The 22,929-nt window shown below is 45.4% G+C and overlaps 2 protein-coding genes across 14 annotated transcripts in view; one reads left to right on the top strand and one right to left on the bottom strand.

The window, feature by feature from the left end:
• The window catches only part of BRCA1 (BRCA1 DNA repair associated), a 71,532-nt gene extending 69,684 nt beyond the window's left edge, over positions 1-1,848 (bottom strand). For 3 of the 4 annotated variants that reach the window (XM_008271548.4, XM_008271549.4, XM_008271550.4), the window contains exons 1-2: positions 1,695-1,836; positions 383-480 (exon numbers count right to left, since the gene is read on the bottom strand). In XM_008271548.4, coding sequence (XP_008269770.2) covers positions 383-462 — 80 coding nt within the window. In that variant the 5' untranslated portion in view covers positions 463-480; positions 1,695-1,836. Of the gene's footprint in view, positions 1-382; positions 481-1,694 lie in introns of all 4 variants that reach the window. The other variant, XM_017349213.3, reaches the window with a different exon arrangement.
• A 151-nt stretch (positions 1,849-1,999) lies between these two features.
• NBR1 (NBR1 autophagy cargo receptor) overlaps positions 2,000-22,929 on the top strand; it is a 35,528-nt gene continuing 14,598 nt past the window's right edge. For 4 of the 10 annotated variants that reach the window (XR_011383456.1, XR_519332.4, XM_008271547.4 and 1 more), the window contains exons 1-13: positions 2,000-2,458; positions 2,797-2,870; positions 7,059-7,169; positions 9,605-9,667; positions 11,675-11,693; positions 13,599-13,621; positions 16,323-16,511; positions 17,193-17,270; positions 17,733-17,947; positions 18,338-18,502; positions 18,786-18,995; positions 21,449-21,608; positions 21,704-21,994. Coding sequence is in view for 8 of the 10 variants with exons in the window: in XM_008271547.4 (XP_008269769.1) it covers positions 7,068-7,169; positions 9,605-9,667; positions 11,675-11,693; positions 13,599-13,621; positions 16,323-16,511; positions 17,193-17,270; positions 17,733-17,947; positions 18,338-18,502; positions 18,786-18,995; positions 21,449-21,608; positions 21,704-21,994 (1,515 nt within the window). In the remaining 2 variants the exon portion in view is untranslated. Of the gene's footprint in view, positions 2,510-2,783; positions 2,871-3,338; positions 3,491-3,951; positions 4,116-7,058; positions 7,170-9,604; positions 9,668-11,674; positions 11,694-13,598; positions 13,622-16,322; positions 16,512-17,192; positions 17,271-17,732; positions 17,948-18,337; positions 18,503-18,785; positions 18,996-21,448; positions 21,609-21,703; positions 21,995-22,929 lie in introns of those variants that run through there. The other 6 variants (XM_070060652.1, XM_008271540.4, XM_070060651.1 and 3 more) reach the window with 5 other exon arrangements.

The following is a 22,929-nucleotide window of genomic DNA, read 5'->3' as shown; positions in this document are numbered from 1 at the left end:
ATCATTTGTGACTTTATTTTGCCCTCATTAACTCCATCCACTCCAAGTGGTCAAGCTGACTCTGGAGCTGGAAGCCAGACTTACCACTTAACTCAAACTAGATTCCTGCCCCAATGCAGAACCAACCAAGACAGTCTGTGCACCAGGAAACGCAAGGGATGTCTATCGAGGGGGTACAGAGGGAGTGAGAAAGGCACAATGGAGGAAAAGGAGTACTTTTCTATGTCTTTAAAGGTCTTTAGTTAAGAAAAGCAGCAACGTTAGTAGCCTAATCCTAACAGATCATATTTTGTCTCCCTATATGTAAAGTCAGTTCTACTCATTTGCATTGGTGATAATCAAAGGAAGTATCCTAAATTAATATATTTTTCTGTTGACTTACCAGATTGGACACTCTAAGATTTTCTGCATAGCATTAAGGACATTTTGTACTTCTTCAACACGAACTCCAGACAAATCCATTTCTTTCTGTCCAATGAACTTTAACACATAAATTAAAAATCACGTGGATAAGTAAACCACTTAAAAAGGGTATAAAAACGACAACTTAATTTTAAGTATAATTTCAAAATAAGAGAAATTTGGAGTTTTAGAATTACACCAACCCATAGAGCTAATGACAAAAGGCATTATTTTTTAAAATTCTGCACGGGCCGGCGCCGCGGCTCACTAGGCTAATCCTCCGCCTAGCGGCGCCGGCACACCGGGTTCTAGTCCCGGTCGGGGCGCCGGATTCTGTCCCGGTTGCCCCTCTTCCAGGCCAGCCCTCTGCTGTGGCCAGGGAGTGCAGTGGAGGATGGCCCAGGTGCTTGGGCCCTGCACCCCATGGGAGACCAGGAAAAGCACCTGGCTCCTGGCTCCTGCCATCGGATCGGTGCGGTGCGCCGGCCGCAGCGCGCCGGCCGCGGCGGCCATTGGAGGGTGAACCAACGGCAAAAGGAAGACCTTTCTCTCTGTCTCTCTCTCTCACTGTCCACTCTGCCTGTCAAAAAAAAAAAAAAAAAAAAAAAAAAAAAAAAAAATTCTGCACGAAGCCTTGTGTAATTAGACGGTTTGAATTCTCTACAGTTTACATATAGGTTTCCAATGGGGTGAGTGGTGACAGCCTCAGCTTTCTCCAGCCATCCAGGCTGGCTTTTTTCTTTCTTTTTCATTTTCTTGATTAAAACCAAAGGCACTGCCACCAATCACAGCAAAACCTACACCAGGAACACTCGCCACCCCTGCCTTTCCCCAGAGCGTCCCACAGACCTGCTCCAGCACCAACGCACCCGGAGCATACATCTCTCCCGTCCCCTCCCCAAAGTGCCTACGGATCCAATTCCAGAGGGTTCTGTCTCACACAAAATCCTGTCTCCTCCTCTTCCCCGACAATCCTGGGCCTTCTTCCAGGTCCCTGCCTCTGGCATTCTTACGCTCAAGGTGTCCCCTGCACATCCGGTCACCCGGATTCCCTCGGACACACCGTGGCCTGTCCTTATCCTCGGTGCCCGCCTGGTGACTCAAACTGCCCCCCTCCCCAGGATTCATCTCAGAGCCACACAGCCCGTAGGCCCTTCAGATTTCACCCCCACACCCTCCGGCCCGAGGAATGCCCATCTCGCTCTCCTTCGGGAGACCACTCTTCTCACAGCTGTTTGTTTCTCAACTGACCACCTCCTGGCTCCCTCTTCATTTCCTAGGGACTCTCTCACCTTTAACCAGATCGGAGTCCGGGCTTTCCGGGCCCTAGGGCCCAGTTATCTGAGAAACCGCCCCCCGACTGTAATCGGTCCAGAAAGCCGCAGAAAACTCACGACGCGCAGTCTCAGTTTCAATTTATCTGTAATTCCCGCGCTTTCGGTCGCCATGGAAACCCGCCGCTCCCGCGGAGCTATAGCCTCTCAGCTTGCGAGATTAAAGGACGTCAGCGGAAGGGCGGAGCAGGAGCCTCCCAGCTCCGGATTGGCCATCCTCTCTTGCCCCACCCCACCCCCGCATGACGTAATTAGAAAGCGACGGGAGAAAGACTTCTGAGTTTTCTATTAGGTGGCCGCCCCCTCGCCTCTACGCTTCTGGTTACAGCTTATTACGTCACAGTAATTGCTGGACAAGGGTTGGAATCACTACCTGAGGCCTGAATATGAGCGCAAGGTAGTGCTCACAGCAGTCGCAAGAAGAGAGCCCATCCCCTCACCCTTTCCGCCGCAATGGACGTGCCCCGTTTAGGTAAATAAAAAGATTGTCGGGGGAAAGAAACTACGATCTCCAGCATGCATTGCGTAACGAAAGGCCTTCGCCACAGTGTTCCTTGGAAACTGTAGTCTTATGGAGAAGAGCTCCCGACTCTGGAAACGGGCACGATCCTCGCGACACGTAGTTGAAAGACTGGAGCCATCCGCGCGGTTATGCACGTCGACAGCTATGGACTGGAGTGCTGTTAGGTGTTTATATCTTAAGAGCGGACGCTAAAGAACCTGTAAGTTCCAGGAAGACTACAATTCCCGTCAGGCCTCGCGTGTCCACTAAGGTCAGCGACCTGAGGGAAGGCGGAGGACGCGGAGTTTGCTTGGGGAGGGGTAACCCGCCCCAGCCTCGGACTGCGCATTCGTAGTTCCGCCCCTCGGCCCCGGTGTTTGTTGTTGTTGTGAGGGTCAGGTTGTGTCTTCCCCGCCCCCGCCAGGGCAGTCTCAACCAATCAATGGGGGGGTGGTCGTTTTGAGGGACAAGGGTAAGAGCCAATCATCTTGTCGGAAACTCGGAGGAAACAGGGGACTAGGCCCTGTCTCTCTCCGCCATGTTAGATTCTGCCCGCAGGGAGAGCAGCAGAGCTGGCAGCGAACGGTCTTTGCACTGGCCTCCGGCAGGCGCCCCCCGGGGGCGGGAAGCTGGTAAGCAAGCTGCTGCGGTTACCTAGGAGTGGGGTCACGTCACACTGAATGGGTTTGGGGAAGTTCAGGGGAGGAACCCTGCAAATAGGGGCGACTTTTTCCGTGTCTAGGGGCAGCCAGTCTTTTCAGTGACAAGACGAGAGCCGTTCGCGCTCGGAGGGACCGAGGGAGCCGATGCCGCCGGCGGGATGGAGGGGCCGTGGCTCAGAACGCCTGGCTTGTACCGACGGGAGGTCGGGATCTCCCAGTACAAAGAGGGCCTAGGCAGAGGAGTAACTCCTTAGGGGGCGATGACAGTGTGTTGGGGACATGGAGTGCGAGGCAGACGGGGGGCTGGAAGAGCAGGATGAAGACGCTCCCCACACATCCCCCTCATCACATCGTCCCCTTTCTGAGACCCGCGTCCAGAGACCTTAGGGAACTTCGGTATTGGAAAAGCACTGTTTATCTCTTTTGTCAAACACCTAGCTTTCATATCACACTAAAAGCCCGGATAGGACAGTAATCAAAGCTCGCAGTCCCAGGTCTGCTTAATTAAAAGGATTTTTTTTGAGGCTAAAAAAAAAAAAAGAAGAAGAAAAAACCGACGTAGAGGAAAAGCTGACTTGTGCCAAGCTAAGGTGAGTCAGTGACATGAACTTATAATACCAGTTATGAAAGCCGAGGGCGTGGGCCCCAGCTACCTGACTGTACGGGCCCTACATCTATAGAGCCACGGAACGAGCCAGAGTTGAAGTATTTCCAAAGTTCAAGATTTATGCTCTCGTTTGAAAGAGTTTTCACATGAACGCCAAAGAGATAGGCAGTTCTTTATGAAGACCTGGCTGTGGTCCAGCTAAGCTAGAATCTCCCACTTCCTGTTTGCTCCCCGTTGGCAGACCAGCTGGGTGAGTGCCAAGTATCTGAACTAATTTCTAATGGGATAATTTGGGCAAGAAGGAGGAAGATTGGTTTCCTTCCGGACTTTCAAAAGTATGAGAATGTGTTTCTTGACATTGGAAACTAAAAGTATATTTCAGAATATTCACTTAGGGCAGGCTGAGTTAGTCACTTCATTTCTCTGATTTTTTTTTTGCACAAGGTCACAGGGAATTGTCAGGGATTCTACCCATATCATAAGGACCCCAAGAGATGTATTTCATGTGAATGACTGCTAGAAGTCAGTAGGATTGCTGCGAGTCTGGCATTACTTTGTGGTGAATTTAAGTGGAGAAAAAGAATGGGAAAATTTGCAGAGATCATTGAGTAAGTTTATAAAAATGAAATCCCGATCTTCAGAGATTTCAGAGTCTTTAAAGTGGCAGTCTCAGTTGTATTGTTTGAGAGTAGTTCGTTATACTGTGAAAAAAAAAATAGTATTTTTAAGCTTCTGAAGACTTATTTGAGGGAAATACATGTTCATTCCTAAACCTTTGCAATGGCTGGGTCTGAGCTAGGTAGAAGCAGGAGCTGGGACGTCAACCCAGGTCTTCTACATGGGTGACAGGTACCCAACTACCTGAGCCATCGCTTTTACCTCCCAGTCTGCATTAGCAGGAAGCTGGATTAGAAGCCAAAGCCTGGAACTGAATCCAGGTACTTCAGTGTGGGATGTGAGTGTCATAACCAGCAACTGTAAACTGCTAGGCCAAATGGCTACCCCTGAAGACTGGTTTATTGTAGTAATGTCCTTTTTTTTTTTTTTTAAGATTTTATTTATTTACTTGAAAGGTAGAGTTGCAGAGAGAAACTCTTCCATCCACTGGTTCACTCCCGGAAATGGCTACAATGGCCAGGGCTGGTCTAGGCTGAAGCTGGGAGCCTAGAACTCCATCTGTGTCTCCCATGTGGGTAGCAGAGACCCAAGTACTTGGGCTGTCATTCACTGCTTTTCTAGGCATGTTAGCAGGGAGCTGAATCAGAACTTTGATATGGGATGCAGGCTTAACCTGCACCAGAACACCTGTACCCTATTATATTAATTTCTTCTTCTTTTTTTTTTTTAAAGATTTCTTATTTATTTGAAAGCGTTACAGAGAGAGATAGAGTCAGAGAGAAAGAAAGGTCTTTTATCCGTTTGTTCACTCTCCAAATGGCCACAACGGCCTGAGCTGGGCGGATCCAAAGCCCGGAGCCAGGAGGTTCTTCCGGGTCTCCCAGGTGGGTGCAGGGGCCCAAGACTTGGGCCATTTTCCACGGCCTTCCCAGGCCATAGCAGAGAGCTGGATCAGAAGAGGAGCAGCCAGGACTCTAACTGGCGCCCATAAGGGTTGCCGGTGCTGCATGCCAGGGCTTTAACCTGCCTCAATACAGCGCCAGCCCCTATTGTATTAATTTCTATACTTGAAAAATGTTTTCAAAGAATTTGCACACAGATTTTATCTGATCCTTACAATAACATTGTGAGACAGGCAAAGCAAAGAGATTAGATCTATTTTACAGATTAGAGAGCTGAAGCTCTGGACTTAACTGACTTGCTCACAGTTACATGGCTAGTATTGTCCCAGAGCTGTGTGTGGAACAGAGGGCTTCCCACCCCTTGTGCCACCTCCCCCTCTGACACTGGAAACTTCTGGGCCTTAATCTTGTTCATCTCTTATCTCCTATTCCTAGAATAGAATCTGGCTCTTTGTAGCTGCAGATTAAACATTTGCTGGTGAATGTGCTTAAGAGCTGGCGTTTTCAGTATAATTAATATCTATCTTCAGACCACTTATACTGTTTTTCATAGTGATGAAAACAAACCAATTCAACATAACAATCCGTCAGTAAACAAAATCCTTGAATAAAAACAATGGCCAGAATAGATATTTGATTAAGGAATTGTTCACTTCTTAGGTGCGATGATGGCATGGTAGTTTAGTTTTGTTTATTCTTATCTTTTAGAAGGTGATACTCAGGCCGGCCCCGCGGCTCACTAGGCTAATCCTCCACCTTGCGGCGCTGGCACACCGGGTTCTAGTTCCAGTTGGGGCGCCAGACTCTGTCCCGGTTGCCCCTCTTCCAGGCCAGCTCTCTGCTGTGGCCAGGGAGTGCAGTGGAGGATGGCCCAAGTCCTTGGGCCCTGCACCCCATGGGAGACCAGGAGAAGCACCTGGCTCCTGCCATCGGATCAGCGCGGTGCGCCGGTCACAGCGCACTGGCCGCGGCGGCCATTGGAGGGTGAACCAATGGCAAAGGAAGACCTTTCTCTCTGTCTCTCTCTCTCTCGCTGTCCACTCTGCCTGTCCAAAAAAAAAAAAAAGGGGGGGGGGGGCTTTGGGTTGATCGTGTGTTACTCTTTACTTTGATGCATGTTTGAAATTCCCCATTTAAAAAAATTCAGACTACAAAATAGCACAGTAACTTGGATGAAGGATATTGAAAGCTACTCCTGTGTAGTTTCTTGGCTGGTGTTTTGGCCATTGAATGTTTGGGTTGCTCAGTGTAGGCAAAAGCTGCTTCTCCAAGAAAAATGTAGAATGTCACAAGTCCCTGTAAGAATGTAAGTTCCCTGAGACCAGAGACCTTGTCTACTTTATCCATCTCCTTATCTCCTGCTACCAGTGACTGTTTAATTAACCAATCATTATAAAGTGCCATAAAATCCTTCTAGATTTTATAAGTGCTAAATTATTTCTATGGGTGTGGTCAAAATTTAAATATTCTGAGCAGAATTATTTCCAATGAGGAAGTACCTAATTAACTATAGGAATAATTTATTTGAAAGATAGGGAGAGACAGAGTTCTTCCATCTGCTGATTCACTCCCCAAATGGCTGCAACAGCCGGGGCTGTGCCAGGCCAAAGCTAACAGCTTCATCTGGGTCTCCCACTTGGGTGGCAGGGTCTTAAGCACTTGGGCCATCTTTTAGAATTTTAGAAACAGTCTGAGGCATTGGTGTGGCCTCCCCACCCCCACTGAGCACCATTAGCAGGGAACTGGATGGCAAGTGGAGTAGCTGGGACACAAATCAGCACCTACATGGGATGCCAGTGTCACAGGCAGCGGCTTATCTGCCACGCCATAGCATAGTAAACTTTAGCTTAAACCACCTACTAGATCATACATTCTATAAAAGCAGGGACATGGTTTCTCTCATTCACTCTGTCTTCTAAGCCTGACCTGTATTAGGTCCTGACAAGTATTCCTGAGTGAATGTTTACACAGTGTACAGAACGATTCCTAATGTATTTTCTCTCTGTCCCCCACCCACTGTCTCAACTCTAGCCCCACAGCATGGAACTACAAGTTACTCTAAATGTCACTTTTAAAAATGAGACTCAAAGCTTTCTGGTGTCTGATCCAGAAAATACAACTTGGGCTGATGTGGAAGCTATGGTGAGTGTTAACTTTGTTTTGTTTTGTTTTAAATTTCTGTACACATTCAGTGCAGTTTCCTTTTGAGTATTTTCTTTTTTTTTTTTCTTTTTTTTTTTTTTTAGGATTTTATTTATTTATTTGAAAGAATTAAAGAGGCAGAGAAAGAGTGGGGAGGGGTGCTTCCATCTGCTACTGGTTCACTCCTCAAATGGCTACAATGGCCAGAGCTGTGCCAATCAGAAGCAGGAGCCTGGAGCTTCTTCTAGGTTTCCCACCCAGTTGCTGGAGCCCAAGGACTTGGGCCATCTTTCACTGCTTTCCCAGGCCATACATAGCAGAGAGCTGGCTTGGAAATGGAATAGCTGGGACTCGAACTGGCGCCCATATAGGATGCCGGCATTGCACGTGGCAGCTTTACCTGCTATGCCACAGCACCAGCCCCAGCTTTGTTTCCCAATGGTTTAAGCATATTTTTAAAGCATATTTTTTCCAAAGGTTAGCTATTTTTAGCAGTGTTATTCCATAGCTGTTAATACTGTCATATTTGCCATTTCTGGGACTTTCAGAAAATGATTTTTTACTTGAGTTCAGTATTTGTACTGGAGATGTGCTCCCATAAAGGAAACAAACAAGTTCCTTTTGAAGAGTTCAGAAAGGGAAGGCAAAATTATTTTTTCAAAGTAAGATGGAATTTGGAAAATTTTATTAATTTTAGAAACAGTCTGAGGCATTGGTGTGGCCTCCCCACCCCCGCTGAGCACCAGGGGAATGTTCTGATGCCTGAGGCCAAGTATGTTTCTGTTATTTGTGAACTACTAAGGATATAGCTTACATTTTGCAAGAGCCAGTACTGCATTTATTGCTAGGTCAGAGGTTGGACATACTGGAGTTGAGCACTCAGGAAAAACCCCACAGGTGCTTAGACAGCAGTTCATCTGTTCCTTTTTTGCTGCTGCCTTTCCTCCTCTTGGTTTGCCCTTTGTACTCTTCTATTTTTGTTTGGTTTGCAGTGGTGAATGTTTTACTTCTCGTTTGACTGTGGATCGAATGAAACTTGGTAAAATCCAACTTTTACCTGGTTATGTGTGATGGTAACTAAAAAGAAAAAGAAGTGGTGGAGAGGCCTTAAGAGACAATCTGATGAGTCCTCTGCCCTCTAGAAAACATCTCTTTGTACTGTCTTGGACTCATGATTATTGAGAAAGAAGTTGGTTCTCATTTGTCAAGAGATCTGATAATCAAACACAAATATCTTCCTTTCCCTAGTAAATGAGCCAACAATTTGCCTTTTTTCTTCATTGTAAACTTTAAATTGTAGAAGTATAATGCATGCCCATTATAAGAACTAAAACAATCTAAACATACATAAAGAAAAAAAGTTAGTATCGCTCTAAAGCTTTAGTCTACAGTATTCTTGGTATTGTTGAAGCATAATATAGTTAAGCATCCCTTATTGGAAGGTTGTTTCCACTATTTTTTTTTCTTTTTGCCACTATAAAATAAACTTCAGGAGATATGCCTCTTTTCTTACATATAACTTTAGGCACTGTTCTATAGGATACACTTTATATTATGCAAAAATGAGATTAGTGGGCCATAAGGCATGTCATTTAAAATTTTGATAGATACTGCCAGATGCACTGCGGAACACTTGTAACTCACAGAAATGTATGACTGTGTGTTGAATTTTTGACAGTAGCTTTAAAACTTTTAAGCTGTTCTGATAAAATAGCATTTCATTGCTTTAAATTGCATTGTTCTGGGCCGGCGCCGTGGCTCACTAGGCTAATCCTCCGCCTAGCGGCGCCGGCACACCAGGTTCTAGTCCCGGTCGGGGCGCCGGATTCTGTCCCGGTTGCCCCTCTTCCAGGCCAGCTCTCTGCTGTGGCCAGGGAGTGCAGTGGAGGATGGCCCAGGTGCTTGGGCCCTGCACCCCATGGGAGACCAGGAAAAGCACCTGGCTCCTGGCTCCTGCCATCGGATCAGCGCAGTGCGCCGGCCGCAGCGCACCTGCCGCGGCGGCCATTGGAGGGTGAACCAACGGCAAAGGAAGACCTTTCTCTCTCTCTCTCTCTCTCACTGTCCACTCTGCCTGTCAAAAAAAAAAAAAAAAATTGCATTGTTCTGACTACCAGTGAGTTTGAACGTTTTTTTGTATATTAGGCATTCTTATTTTCTCTTCTGTGAATTTGCTATATACTTTTGCACGTTTACCTGGGTTATTGATCTTGTAAGCAATTGTGCTGATGCTCTCTGTTAGAGATATTAACGCTGTGTCTGTTAGAGTTGTAGATATTTTTGCTAGCATCAATTTTGACTATTTGTAGTAGTTTTTAAGCATGTAAAGTGAAACATGAAATATGCCCATCTTTGTTTTTTGTTGACTTCTAGGTTTCTGTTACAACTTGCTTTTTTGATGTCTTAATCATACAATGTGTATATTTTATTTGCAGGTGAAAGTTTCATTTGATCTGAACACTATTCAAATAAAATACCTGGATGAGGAAAATGAAGAGGTGAAGTATATTTTGATACCCACTGCTAGGAATAAAAAATAGGGATCTTATTTCTTCAAGGGTATATGGGGCTAGAGAAGTTCTGAGTAGTGATTATCTTACTGTACAGTTGTTTAAATGTACAGGTTGGAGAGTAGGCATGTAGCCCAGTGGCTAAGATGCCCGTGGCTCACGTTGGAGTACCTGACTTAGGTTCCAGCTCCAGCTCCTGGTTTCTGCTTCTTTGCAGTGCAGACCCTGGGAAATAGTAGTGATATCTTAAGTAACTGGGTTCATGCCACCTGCGCAGGAGACCTGGAATGGGTTCCTGGTTCCTGACCCTGGCCCCAGCTCAGCCCCGGCCTTTGTGGGCATTTGGGCAGTAAACCAGCAGGTGGAAGTCCTTTGCCTCTCAAATGTAATAAAGAAGTACAGGTTGAATACCCCTAATCAAAAGTCTGAAATCAGAAATGCTCCAAAATCCAAAATGTTTTGCTCACTGCCGTGGTGCCACAAGTGGAAGATTCCACAGTGGACCTCACGGGACAGGTTGTCGTCAGGATACAGCTGCATTACAGATACTGTGGAACATTAGCTTTGGACTGCATGTATGAGGTGTATACAAAACATAAGTGAATTTTATATCTAGGCTTCAGTCATATCCCTAAGAAATCTCCATGTGTATATACAAATATGCCAAAATCCAAAGCACTTCTGGTCCCAAACATTTTAGAGAACGGGTACTGTATTTGATAATTGCATGTTCTAAGATGACTTGTGGGATTTGGGGGCCGGCGCTGTGGTGTAGTGTATAAAGCTGCCGCTTGCGGTGCAGGCATCCCATATGGGCGCTGGTTCAAGTCCCAGCTGCTCCACTTCCTATCCAGCTCTCTGCTGTGGCCTGGGAAAGCAGTGGAAGATGATCCAAATCCTTGGGCCCCTGCACTCATGTGGGAGACCCAGAGGAAGCTCCTGGATTCAGATGGGTGCAGCTCCAGCCATTGTGGCCAATTGGGGAGTGAACCAGTGGATGGAAGACCTCTTTCTCTCTGTCTCTGTCTCTCTGTCTCTCTCTCCCTCTCCCCCCGCCCCGTATAACTCTTTCAAGTAAATAAATACATCTTAAAAAAAAAAAGAATTAAAAAAAAAAGATGACTTGTGGGATTTGAAATGGAGTTGAGAAATAGGGAAGCAATGTTGAAGAATATCTGAGCAATCACTTTGTAAATTTATCTTATGCTCAGATGTACCACAATCTGCCATTTAGTTTATTAACAATGGCTAACCTTTGAGTGATTGTAGTGTGTCAGACTAACAATACTATGTGTTTTTGTTTTGTTTTGTTTTGTTTTTTGACAGGCAGAGTGGACAGTGAGAGAGAGAGAGACAGAGAGAAAGGTCTTCCTTTGCCGTTGGTTCACCCTCCAATGGCCGCCGCGGCCAGTGCGCTGTGGCCGGCGCACTGCGCTGATCTGATGGCAGGAGCCAGGAGCTTCTCCTGGTCTCCCATGGGGTGCAGGGCCCAAGGACTTGGGCCATCCTCCACTGCACTCCCTGGCCACAGCAGAGAGCTGGCCTGGAAGAGGGGCAACCGGGACAGAGTCTGGCGCCCCAACTGGAACTAGAACCCGGTGTGCCAGCGCCGCAAGGTGGAGGATTAGCCTAGTGAGCCGCGGCACCGGCCCTATGTGTTAGATATATTAGGAACATCTCTATTACCTATGAGGAAGCTGAGGCACAGAGGTTAAGAACTTGCCCGGAGGCACAAAAGCTTAAAAGGAAAAGGAAGAGAGTAGGGGTTCAAGCCCATACCCTCACCACTCTATAATGTTGTCTCTTAATGAGGTAAAGGAGGGCACAGCAGAAAAGCAGTAAAATCCCTTAACTGATCCTCGTGTCCAGCAAGTGATACTGGAAGAGCTGAACCCCTGACCTGAGGTTTTGCTTCTTGCCTGTGAGGTTGATTCTGGTCACAGAAATGCTTAATTGATGAGATGCTTATGATTCACTGTTTTTTTCCTTTTTTAGGTGTCCATCAACAGTCAAGGTGAGTCCCTGAGGTGTTCAGCTTTATTGGAAAGCCTTAATCTGCTCATCGCAGTATCTTCAATTATACTCAAACCTTGTTGCAATTTTCATTTTAGAGTAGAAGTTGGTATACTATAAGTTGACATTATAGTCATTTATTTATAGGCATTAGTTACATACAGGAGTTTTACTGTATTGCAGTCTTGTATATAGGGTGGTCCCTTTGAATGGGCTTCATGCTCAGTTTCCATGGTAATCTGAAAATTATGTGCCTTCAGTTTGACAGACATAACTTCTTACCCTGATGTTGCATTTATCTCTGACTTGGTGTGCATGTATGTTAACATGAGCTTAGAAACACGTTAGGGCGTTTATCTAGGATTTATCAGATGGTTGGTTATTCAGAGCTTGGAGTGCATTTTTTTATGGGAACCATGTTTATACAAATATTAACACTTTCCATAAACTCCCTAGAGTCCTGAGCTTCACAACACCTAGTTGTGAGGAAGCTCGGTTGAGATTTTTTTTTAACTGGAAGGCTGCAGTAGCAAAGAAAGGGATTTAAGAGATGGTGAAAACTGATCTGCAGTAGCTTCCCTTTGTAGTAGGGTGAGAAGGGAGTTTGTCAATAAAACGATAGTAGCTGTTCATATATGGGGATTGTAAGGTAATATAAGAATTTTTGTTGTTGTTAACGATTGATTTATTTTGGGCCAGCATTAAGGTGTAACCAATAAAGCTGCCACCTATAATGCCAGAAGTCCAAGGCACCGGTTCAAGTCCCCGCTTCTGATCTGTCTCCCTGCTAATGGCCTGGAAAAGGCAGCACAAGTTGATCCAAGTGTCTGGGCCTCTGCTACCAACATGGGAGACCTGGAAGAAGCTCTTGGCTCCTGGCTTCGGCCTGGCCCACCCCTGGGCATTGCAGCCATTTGGAGAGTAAACCAGTGGATGAAAGATATCTCTCTCTCTTTAACTGCCTTTCAAATAAGTCTTAAAAAAAAAAAAAAAAAAAAAAAAAAAAAAAAGATTTATTTATTGAAAGGCAGAGTGACCAATATCTTCTGTCTTGTTTACTCCCTACATGGCTCCCATTCGAGTCTCCCACGTGGGTGTTGGGGTTCTAGATACTTAGGCCATCATCCATTGCCAGGTATATTAGCAGGGAACTGGATTGGAAAAAGAGCAGCTGGGACTTGAACTACCACTCTGATAGTGGATGCCAGCATCACAAGTGGCAGCCAGCCTCAAGCTAAGAATTCTTAAAATCACGAGTAGCGGCCGGCGCCGCGGCTCACTAGGCTAATCCTCTGCCTGTGGTGCCGGCACACCGGATTCCCGGTTGGGGCGCCAGATTCTGTCCCGGTTGCCCCTCTTCCAGGCCAGCTCTCTGCTGTGGCCCGGGAGTGCAGTGGAGGATGGCCCAAGTACTTGGGCTCTGCACCCCATGAGGACCAGGAGAAGCACCTGGCTCCTGCCTTCAGATCAGCGCGGTGTGCTGGCTGCAGCGGCCATTGGAGGGTGAACCAACGGCAAAGGAAGACCTTTCTCTCTGTCTCACTCTCTCTCACTGTCCACTCTGCCTGTCAAAAAAAAAAAAAAAAAAAAAAATCACGAGTAGCTCTACCTTTTAAAAGATATTGTTATTGTCTATATTCAAGATATACAGCATGATATTGTAGATACATGTGTGTATTAAAAAGGTTGCTATGGTGAAATAACAAATCTGTCATACAGTTTCCATCCCACTGCCACCCACATGGCAAGAGCAGCTATAATCTACTCACTTAGCAAATGTGAATATGAAACACTGTTACTAACCATAGGCCTCCTGTACATTAGATGTTTAGGATTGACCATACTTAATAGGGTCTTTAGAGGGGTGATAAAGAAATATCACAGTGTGTATTTTTTGTTCTTTTAGGAGAATATGAAGAAGCACTTAAGGTAATGTTATCTCATTTCCAAATAATTTTTAAAATAGTTACTATCAAAACTTGAACCTGAATTTTATAATCCATGGAGAGGGGCTAATAAGTGTGAACAGTGAAATCTAGTTGGGGAAGCCTGTGACGAATAGGGCATACCAGTATCTCAGAGGGCAGCCCCAACCACAATGTCCCTCCGAGGTAACATCCCATTTTATTGCTGGTTTTGGTGCTACCATCCTGGCATTTAAAAAGAACTCCCTGAGGCCGGCGCCGTGGCTCAATAGGTTAATCCTCCACCTTGCGGCGCCGGCACACCGGGTTCTAGTCCCGGTCAGGGCGCCGGATTCTGTCCCGGTTGCCCCTCTTCCAGGCCAGCTCTCTGCTATGGCCAGGGAGTGCAGTGGAGGATGGCCCAGGTGCTTGGGCCCTGCACCCCATGGGAGACCAGGAAAAGCACCTGGATCCTGGCTCCTGCCATCGGATCAGCGCGGTGCGCCGGCTGCAGCGGCGGCCATTGGAGGGTGAACCAACGGCAAGGGAAGACCTTTCTCTCTCTGTCTCTCTCTCTCACTGTCCACTCTGCCTGTCAAAAAAAAAAAAAAAAAAAAAAAAAAAAAAGAACTCCCTGAAAGATACTTTCTGGTTCACATTTTACATCTCCTTCCTTCACCCTGCTGCTGTCTATGGATATTATGATACTATGTAAGGGCATTTAACATGTGAAGTATCGAGTTACATAGAGAATGGTCTCATGTTAAGATAGTAATGATTGGAGCATTCCTGAAGTCATTTCTTTAAGGTTTGCCAAGCTGTCCTTTCATTACCACTTTTGTCATCTATCCTTTATGAACTTCTATTCCAAGACTGAGCTATTTTCTATAATCACTTTTAGTGTGGGGAAGGAAAGCCCTTTTTGGCTTCCGGTGAAAACTGCTGTTCTCAGTGCCACTTGTTTGAACACTTAAGCCAGTATCTTCCTGGTTTTTAACTTGGAAATCCTGGTTTATCAGCTGGTTATTTGGTTTTGGTTTTGGACATCCAGCCCCTTCCGTGGCTTCCCTCGTTGAGGTACCCATCTCTGTTCATAACTCATTTCTGTTTCTCTTTGCTCCAGTTTTCATCCAGTCTTCCCATTTCCTGTGTGCTTTACAGCTCCTCTGACATACTGTTTGCCCACACCCCTTCACCCTTGTTCAACTCTTCTGGGTTTTCTTTTGCCAGTTTCCAAAAAGATCTTATAAGCTCTCTATAACTCTGTTGCATTTCCCATAACCATTGTTGCTAGCTTCCCTGACCTAAGTAGGAACTTCAGATTTCAGGATTCTAGAGTTTAATAAAAGGCTGTCTTGTCCTAGGAAGTAAAACTTTTTGTCCATTTTTTTTATTATAGAGTGCTGAAGATGCTATGCATATATTTTGACACATTTTTTTACAGTTTAACTAGTAACATTGTGTTTTATTATCTCCAGCCTTTTGTCTGTGTATAAATACACTTTTTCTTTTAAATGGTTTCATATATCAATACTTTTTAAAATAAATTTTTTGCACTCTACAAGTTTTACACATTTTATTAACATGTAAAGTTATATATATTTATATGGTACTATGTGACATTCAAGGTATGTTTGGAGCCTTTATGCTCCTTTATTCTAGTTCTGTGTAAATACACTTAGTTTCTGAGTAGTTTTTTACAAGGCTCTCCCAAATGTTTTATTAAAGGTTTCTTTGTAGTTTATAGTCTAGAACAAGGGTCAGCAAAATGTAATCAGTGGACTGGCTTTCTGTTTTTATGACATTTTTTGGAACACAACCATGACCATACTTTAATTAATGGCTTTCGGTGCTACAGTGGCAAAATTACAAAAGGGAAATGGTTTGCAAGCTAAAATACTTACTAAGTGGCTCCTTTAAGAAAAAAATTGATCTAGAATAATAGCTTTTATACTTTTTGTCCATGAAATGCCTTATGAGAAGAGTTCCTTATTTAAATTGTTTATGCTTAAGGGATACAATGTTTTGATATATATGTACATCGTGAAATGATTATTACAGCCAAGCTATTTAACATGTCCTATATTATCCTTAAATGGAATTCTATTTTTAAATGGAATCTTAAGAAGTGTAATGCATAAAACAGATAAAAGAACAGTTGTGAATAACAGTGAGTTGATGAAGGGAGCTAGAAACCCCATAGGGTTGGCCATTAGTCTTGGGCACTGGAGTACCTTCTTAGAATCCCAAATTCTCCTTGAAGTATAGTTTTTGAATTAGGAAGATACTATTCAAAAAAAAAAAAAAAAAAAAAAAACTTGAGCGTTTAAGGTTGCTTTTTAGTTTCTCCAGTTCTAATGGTCTGGGATTGACTTTTAGACCATTGAGATGGAAGTCCATGGATGGAATCTGATATAAAAATGTATTAAACAGGAAAGTAGTAACCCAGTTAATGCAAACATGTCACCTAGTAAATTTTCTGTGCTAATTACCTATTTTTGTGTTTTAATAATAAAACCATTTCTAGTTCAAATTTTTTTTTTCCAAAAAAAACCCAGCAGACTGGGTGTTCATGTTGTGTGTGATGTTTGGTTTGATATAATAAAGCAAATACAAATCATGATGTTTTCCAGCGTAATTTACCACTCTTCTGTTAGGCGTCTTTGAAATTATATTTGGAAAAAAAGAATCATCAAGTACGTTTTTGTTTCCTAACGCACTCTCAGATGGCAGTCAAGCAGGGAAATCAGCTGCAGATGCGAGTCCATGAAGGGCACCATGTTGTTGAGGAAGCCCCTCTTCCAGTGGCGGAAAAACGAGCTGCCCGAATGGGGAAGAAGCCACCTGCACATTGTTCTTCACTAGTGAGAGTCTTGGGATCAGACACAAAGAACTCAGAGGCTCCTGCAGCACAGGTATGAATGGATAGACTTCTCCATCCAATTTTCTTTTCTTTTTTTTTTTTCTTTAATTTTTTTTTTATTTTTTGACAGGCAGAGTTAGATAGTGGGAGAGAGAGAGAGAGAGAAAGGTCTTCCTTCTGTTGGTTCACCCCCCAAATGGCTGCTACGGCCGGCGCGCTGCGCCAATCTGAAGCCAGGAGCCAGGTGCTTCCTCCTGGTCTCCCGTGCGGGTGCAGGGCCCAAGAACCTGGGCCATCCTTCCCACTGCCTTCCCAGGCCACAACAGAGAGCTGGACTGGAAGAGGAGCAACCGGGACTAGAACCCAGGGTGCCAGCGCCACAGGCGGAGGGAGGATTAGCCTAGTGAGCTGCGGCACTGGCCTCCATCCAATTTTCTAATGTTATGTCTCATTGTCTTTGATCTAAGATTTGCATATTCATCAAAGATTTAGTAGTTATTATGACTATCCCAGTCTCTGACTTTGAGTCTGATAACAGAGGCTTAATTCTGGAGAACAGGGAGCCAGGTAGGACAGAAACTATGTTTTGTTTTTATATTCGTTCATTCTGTGACCCTTTTTTAACCATATGTTTGTATAACTTGATGAAGGAAACCTAAAAATAATATACTTCAGGACAGTTATACTAAATGGAAAAAAGAATCTACAAGATCTTGATTGCGTTTTCTTGCAGTTGTTTCCACTTGCTCCATGTGACACAGACCAGCCTCAAGACAAGCCCCCAGACTGGTTCACAAGCTACCTGGAGACCGTGAGTGTTCTCTCTGGTTGGGGTTTTAGCAGCACTGTTGGCACAGGTGGAATGTGAAACAAATAACCAAATCCAGGTGGTTGCTGCCTGTTGCTTATAAAATGAAGAGTGGCCGCTATTCACTTCCAAACTTAGAGTGGTTCAAGAAAGCCCTAACCTTTGTGATGAGGCACCAGGAAAAGAGGGATTTGGGTTCTAAGCATGTCAGGGAGAGAGAGAGATCTCCAGGCTTGAGATGTAGGATTTGCTCATCAGAAGGACTTCTTGGTCTCTTCTCGGAATCAGTTCACCTGGAGAAGGAGCTGCTTGCTACCTTTCTGTGTATTCATTCAGTGGCCATTAGTTGTTGATTGTGTTCTTAATGTTATACCAGAGATGGTGAGGTTTCAGATCTGTTGGTATCCTACATCTTTTCCCAACATTGGAACTGAGTTTGCCCCCACTTTCTGCTCTGCATTCTAGTTCAGAGAACAGGTCGTTAAAGAAACAGTCGAGAAGCTTGAACAGAGATTACATGAGAAACTTGTCCTCCAGAACCCATCCTTGGCTTCCTGTTCCTCAGAAGTCTCAATGCCTGTTTCAGAGGAAACAGTGTTTTTGCCAGAAAACCAGTTCAGCTGGCATATTGCTTGCAGCAGTTGCCAAAGAAGGATCATTGGTGTGCGCTACCAGTGTAGGTAAGCAGTCACTTGGGGTGGGATAGCTATTGGCAGACCTTAGAGCAGTGACTTCCTGGCATTCTGGGTAGCTGGAGGGAAATTGTAGGTATACTGTGTCTCTGAGCATTAGGTATAGTAGCTCCGAATTGGAACCACAGGCCACTGTGTGATTTAAGGGGTAACTACTCAGATTTTTGTGTTCAGATACACATTTGTATTAACAGAACTGAGTAAAACATCGTACTCCTCAGAACAAAATTAGACCATTTGTTCCAAATGCTTCCATATTTTATTCTTTCCAAAGATTGTCCTTGGAAATGGATATAGGACATAGAAGTCTGGTCCGATATCTCCCCTCCTCAAGTGTTTCCTATTCTGCAATTCTGTACTGCCATTCTTTCCCTACAGCCTCTGCCCATCCTATAACATCTGTGAAGACTGTGAAGCAGGATCATATGCCCATGACACTAACCACGTTCTGCTCAAGTTGAGGAGACCTATTGTGAGTTCCTCTGAACCATTCTCCCACTCAAAGTATTCTCCTCGTCTCCCAGCCGCCCTGGAACAAGTGAGGTAAAATGAGATGCTAATTGGCTTCTTGGTCCTGGGAACGTAAACCACTGGTGTAATGTGTAGTGTCACAGCACTGTAGGCAGTCTTCTCAGTTCTGCCCATCTTCATTGATGTACAATAAGAAGATAATTATCCAAAGGTAATGAAATGGAAAGGAGAACTGTAAAAGAAATGAGGAAACTAAAATAGAAGCTGACTTCAATGGCGACTGTAGTTGGCTCCAAATGGCTTCAAGATTTGTGAGGGCTCTTTGTTTTTTAAGACTTTGACTTCTATCTTACAGGCTTCAGAAACAGGTTGATAAGAACTTTCTTAAAGCAGAAAAGCAGAGGTTGCGAGCTGAGAAGAAACAGCGTAAAGCAGAAGTCAAGGAACTTAAAAAGCAGCTTAAACTCCACAGGAAGATTCATCTGTGGAATTCAATCCATGGACTGCAGAGCCCCAAGTCTCCTCTGGGCCGACCTGAGAGCTTGCTCCAGTCCCACACCTTGATGTAAGTCCAGGGCTGGGCCGGCGCCGCGGCTCACTAGGCTAATCCTCTGCCTAGCGGCGCCGGCACACCAGGTTCTAGTCCTGGTTGGGGCGCCGGATTCTGTCCCGGTTGCCCCTCTTCCAGGCCAGCTCTCTGCTGTGGCCAGGGAGTGCAGTGGAGGATGGCCCAAGTGCTTGGGCCCTGCACCCCATGGGAGACCAGGAAAAGCACCTGGCTCCTGGCTTCTGCCATCGGATAAGCGCGGAGCGCCGGCCACAGCGCGCCGGCAGCGGCGGCCATTGGAGGGTGAACCAACAGCAAAGGAAGACCTTTCTCTCTGTCTCTCTCTCTCACTGTCCACTCTGCCTGTCAAAAAATAAAAAATAAAAAAAATAAAAATAAAAAAAAGTCCAGGGCTGGGGTGGGAGCCTAGACCTAAGGTCCAGTTTTCTAAAACTGGAACTTCACTTCACTGGCAGCCACTAATACCCTACCCACCCCTGAGTCCCATTCATAGCTTTATTAAAGGGTGGTTTGACACTTGCATTGTTGTCTCCTTCAAAAAGACAAAGCTAGTAAGGCTATTAGAATTGGGTGGTTGTAACAGCTGTTCACTGGAGGCAGTTTGGATTTGAAGCAAAAGGAACTTTTTTTTTTTTTTTTTTTTTAAGATTTGTTTGTTGGGGCGTAGTGTTGTGGCATAGTGAGTAAAGTCACCGCCTGCGATGCCGGCATCCCATATGGGTGCCAATTCCTGTCCTGGATGCTCCACTTCTGATCCAGCTCTTTACTATGGCCTGGGAAAGCAGTGGAAGATGGTCCAAGTGCTTGGGCCTCTGTTCCCAATAGGAGACCCAGAGGAAGCTCCTGACTCCTGGCTTCTGGCTTCACATCAGCACAGCTCCATCTGTTGTGGCCAATTGGGGAGTGAACCAGCGGATAGAGGATTCTCTCTCTCTCTCTCTCTCTCTCTCTCTCTCTCTGCCTCTCCTTCTTTCTCTGTGTAACTCTGACTTTCAAATAAATAAATGAATCTTTAAAAAAATTTTTTTTGTTTATTTGAAAGGCAGAGTTACAGAGAGGCAGAGGCAGAGAGAGAAAGAGGTCTTCTATCCACCGGTTCACTCCCCAGATGGCTGCAACGGTTGGAGCTGGGCTGATCCAAAGCCAAGAGCCAGGAGCTTGTTCCAGGTCCCTCTAAGCACCTGGGCCCCTGCACATGCGTGGGAGATCTGGAAGAAGTTCTTGGCTCCTGGCTTTGGATCAGCCCAGCTTTGGCCATTGTGGCCATTTGGGGAGTGAACCAGTGGATAGAAGACCTCTCTCTCTCTCTCTCTCTGCCTGTACCTCTCTGTAACTCTGCCTTTCAAATAAATAAATAAATCTTTTAAAAAAAATTTCAGGATGCTGGCACTGTGGCATAGCTGGGAAAGCCCCCGTCTGCAGTTCCAGCATCCCATATGGACACCTATTCATGTCCTAGCAGCTCCACTTCCAGTCCAGTTCCCTGCTAATGCGCCTGGGAAAGCAGCAAAACAGAAGATGACTGAAGTCCTTAGACTTATGCACCCATGTGGGAGACTCAGAAGAAGCTCCTGGTTCCTGGGTCTAGCCTGGCCCAGCCTCAGCTCTTGTGGCCATTTGGGGAGTGAATCACAGATGGAAGATCTCTCTGTCACTGAATAAGTAAATAAATAAAGTAAGATCTTTTTAAATGTATTTGAGAGGCAGAGTTACAGATAGAGATGTCATCCATCCACTGGTTCTCTCCCCAAATGGCCCCAATAGTCAGGGCTGGGCCAATCCAAAGCTAGGAGTCAGAAGCTTCTTCCGGTTCTCCCATGTGGATGCAAGGGCCTAAAGACTTGGACCATCTTCTGCTTTTCCAAGCCATAAACAAAGAGCTAGATCAGAAGAGGAGCAGCTGGGACACAAACTGGCGCCCATGTGGAATGCCAGCGCCACAGGTGCAGGCTTAATCTACGACGCCACAGTGGGCCTCAATAAAATCTTTTTTTTAAAAAAGTTATTTTTATTTTATTTGTTTGAAAGGTAGAGTAACAGGGACATAGAGAGATCTTCCCATCTATTGGTTCACTACCCCAGTGGCTGTGTTGGCCAAAGTGGCCCAGGGCAAAGCCAGGAACCTGGAACTCCAGATCTCCCATGTGAGTGATGGGGTCCAAGTATTTGTCATCATCTACCTCCTTCCCAGGCACATTGCAGGGAGCCAGCCCAGAAGCAGAGCAGCCAGGACTGGGACCTGTGGTCTGCTACTGGATATGGTGTTTAAATTTGTGGACCCCTTTAATTATCTTCACCATGACTTTTTCACTCAGGACACATCTGTTCTGTTTCATTGCATTATTTTTTTAAGGCAAATAAGGTTAGTAATTATCTCAAGTCGTGGTGTGGGATATTCAGAAGTTCTCACATCCAGCAGCAAGTGACTAAGCATCTGAATTTCTGTTCAGGCTCCCCTTGCAGCCCTGTGCCCCAGTCATGCCAACACTCAGTGCAGCGTTTGTGGATGAGAATTTGCCTGATGGAACTCACCTTCAGCCAGGAACCAAGTTTATTAAACACTGGAGGATGAAAAATACAGGAAATGTAAAGTGGAGTGCAGACACAAAGGTATTTTTTACCCACAAAATGTGAAGAAGAGGTGAATGAATTGGCAGAGCACTTAGCTGACAATCTCTCTTACTCTGGGTCACTGTTCTTTTCAGCTCAAGTTCATGTGGGGAAATCTGACTTTGGCCTCTGCAGAAAAGAAGGATGTTTTGGTTCCCTGCCTAAAGGCTGGCCATGTGGGAGTTGTGTCTGTGGAGTTCATCGCCCCAGCCTTGGAGGGAATGTACACTTCTCATTGGCGTCTTTCTCACAAAGGCCAGCAATTCGGGCCTCGTGTCTGGTGCAGTATCATAGTGGATCCTTTCCCTTCTGCTGAGAGTCCTGATAACATTGAAAGGGACGTGATCAGCTCAGGCAAAGCTGATGACCTCACCTGCCAGCAAGAGGTGAGTGCTGATAGGCTTTGGCCAACTATCTTAAGGAGTTTACTCAGCGTTAGGGAGGGGCCGCCAAAATTAACAGAGCCCACTCACAGCCATTCATTCTTCCAGAAACCATGAGAGGTTACTTTCTACTCCTCCCGTCAACACATTTATATGCTGATACCTGGACTGCTCATTAGGGGCTTTATTTTAGAGTGCTTGGGATTTGGTGTAGACAGTCCCTGATAGCTTCTCTATCTATTTTTAATGGTTTCCTGCATAAGGGAAAGAAGGGCAGACTAACCTGGCCCCTGGACCCGGCATCATCCAGTGTTCTCGAAGCCACATCAGCAGGGAGCTGGATCAGAAGCAGAGCGGCCAGGACTTGAACCGGTGCTCCCATGTGGAATGCTGGCTTTATAAGTGGTGGCTTAAGCTGCTGTGCCACAACACCAGCCCCAGGGGTTTTTTTGTAACGTCATTTCTCCACATCAGTGGCATATAGCTTTTACTGCTTAAATTTCTTTGCCCAATGTTAGTTTCTTGATGGAGACTATTTTACTATAGTTAATGTATGTTGTTGTCATTGGGGGAAGCTGACTGAACGATATGTGAGCCCTGTACTGTTTTTGCAACTTTTCCATAAATCTAAAATCATACCAAATTTTTTTTGAGAGGGCAGGTGTTGGGCACATCAGTTAAGACACCCATGGAACACCCTCATCCCATATTACAGCACCTGGGTACCAGTCCCAGCTCTACTCCTGATTCCAGCTTCCTGCTAATCTGCACCCCAGGAGGCAACAGGTGATGGCCCAAATACTTGGGTCTCTGCCCTCTACATGGGAGACATGAATAGAGTTCCAGGCTCCTGGCTTTGGCCTGGCCTAACCTGGGTCATTGTGGCCATTTGGGGAGTAAATCAGCAGATAGGAGATGTCTGTTGGGCTCATTCTTTC

The sequence above is a fragment of the Oryctolagus cuniculus genome, chromosome 17 (genome assembly GCF_964237555.1).
Source record: "Oryctolagus cuniculus chromosome 17, mOryCun1.1, whole genome shotgun sequence".
NCBI classification, from domain to species: domain Eukaryota; kingdom Metazoa; phylum Chordata; class Mammalia; order Lagomorpha; family Leporidae; genus Oryctolagus; species Oryctolagus cuniculus.
The sequence above is the reverse complement of the archived record's forward strand: the minus strand, read 5'-3'. Positions and strand labels throughout refer to the sequence as shown.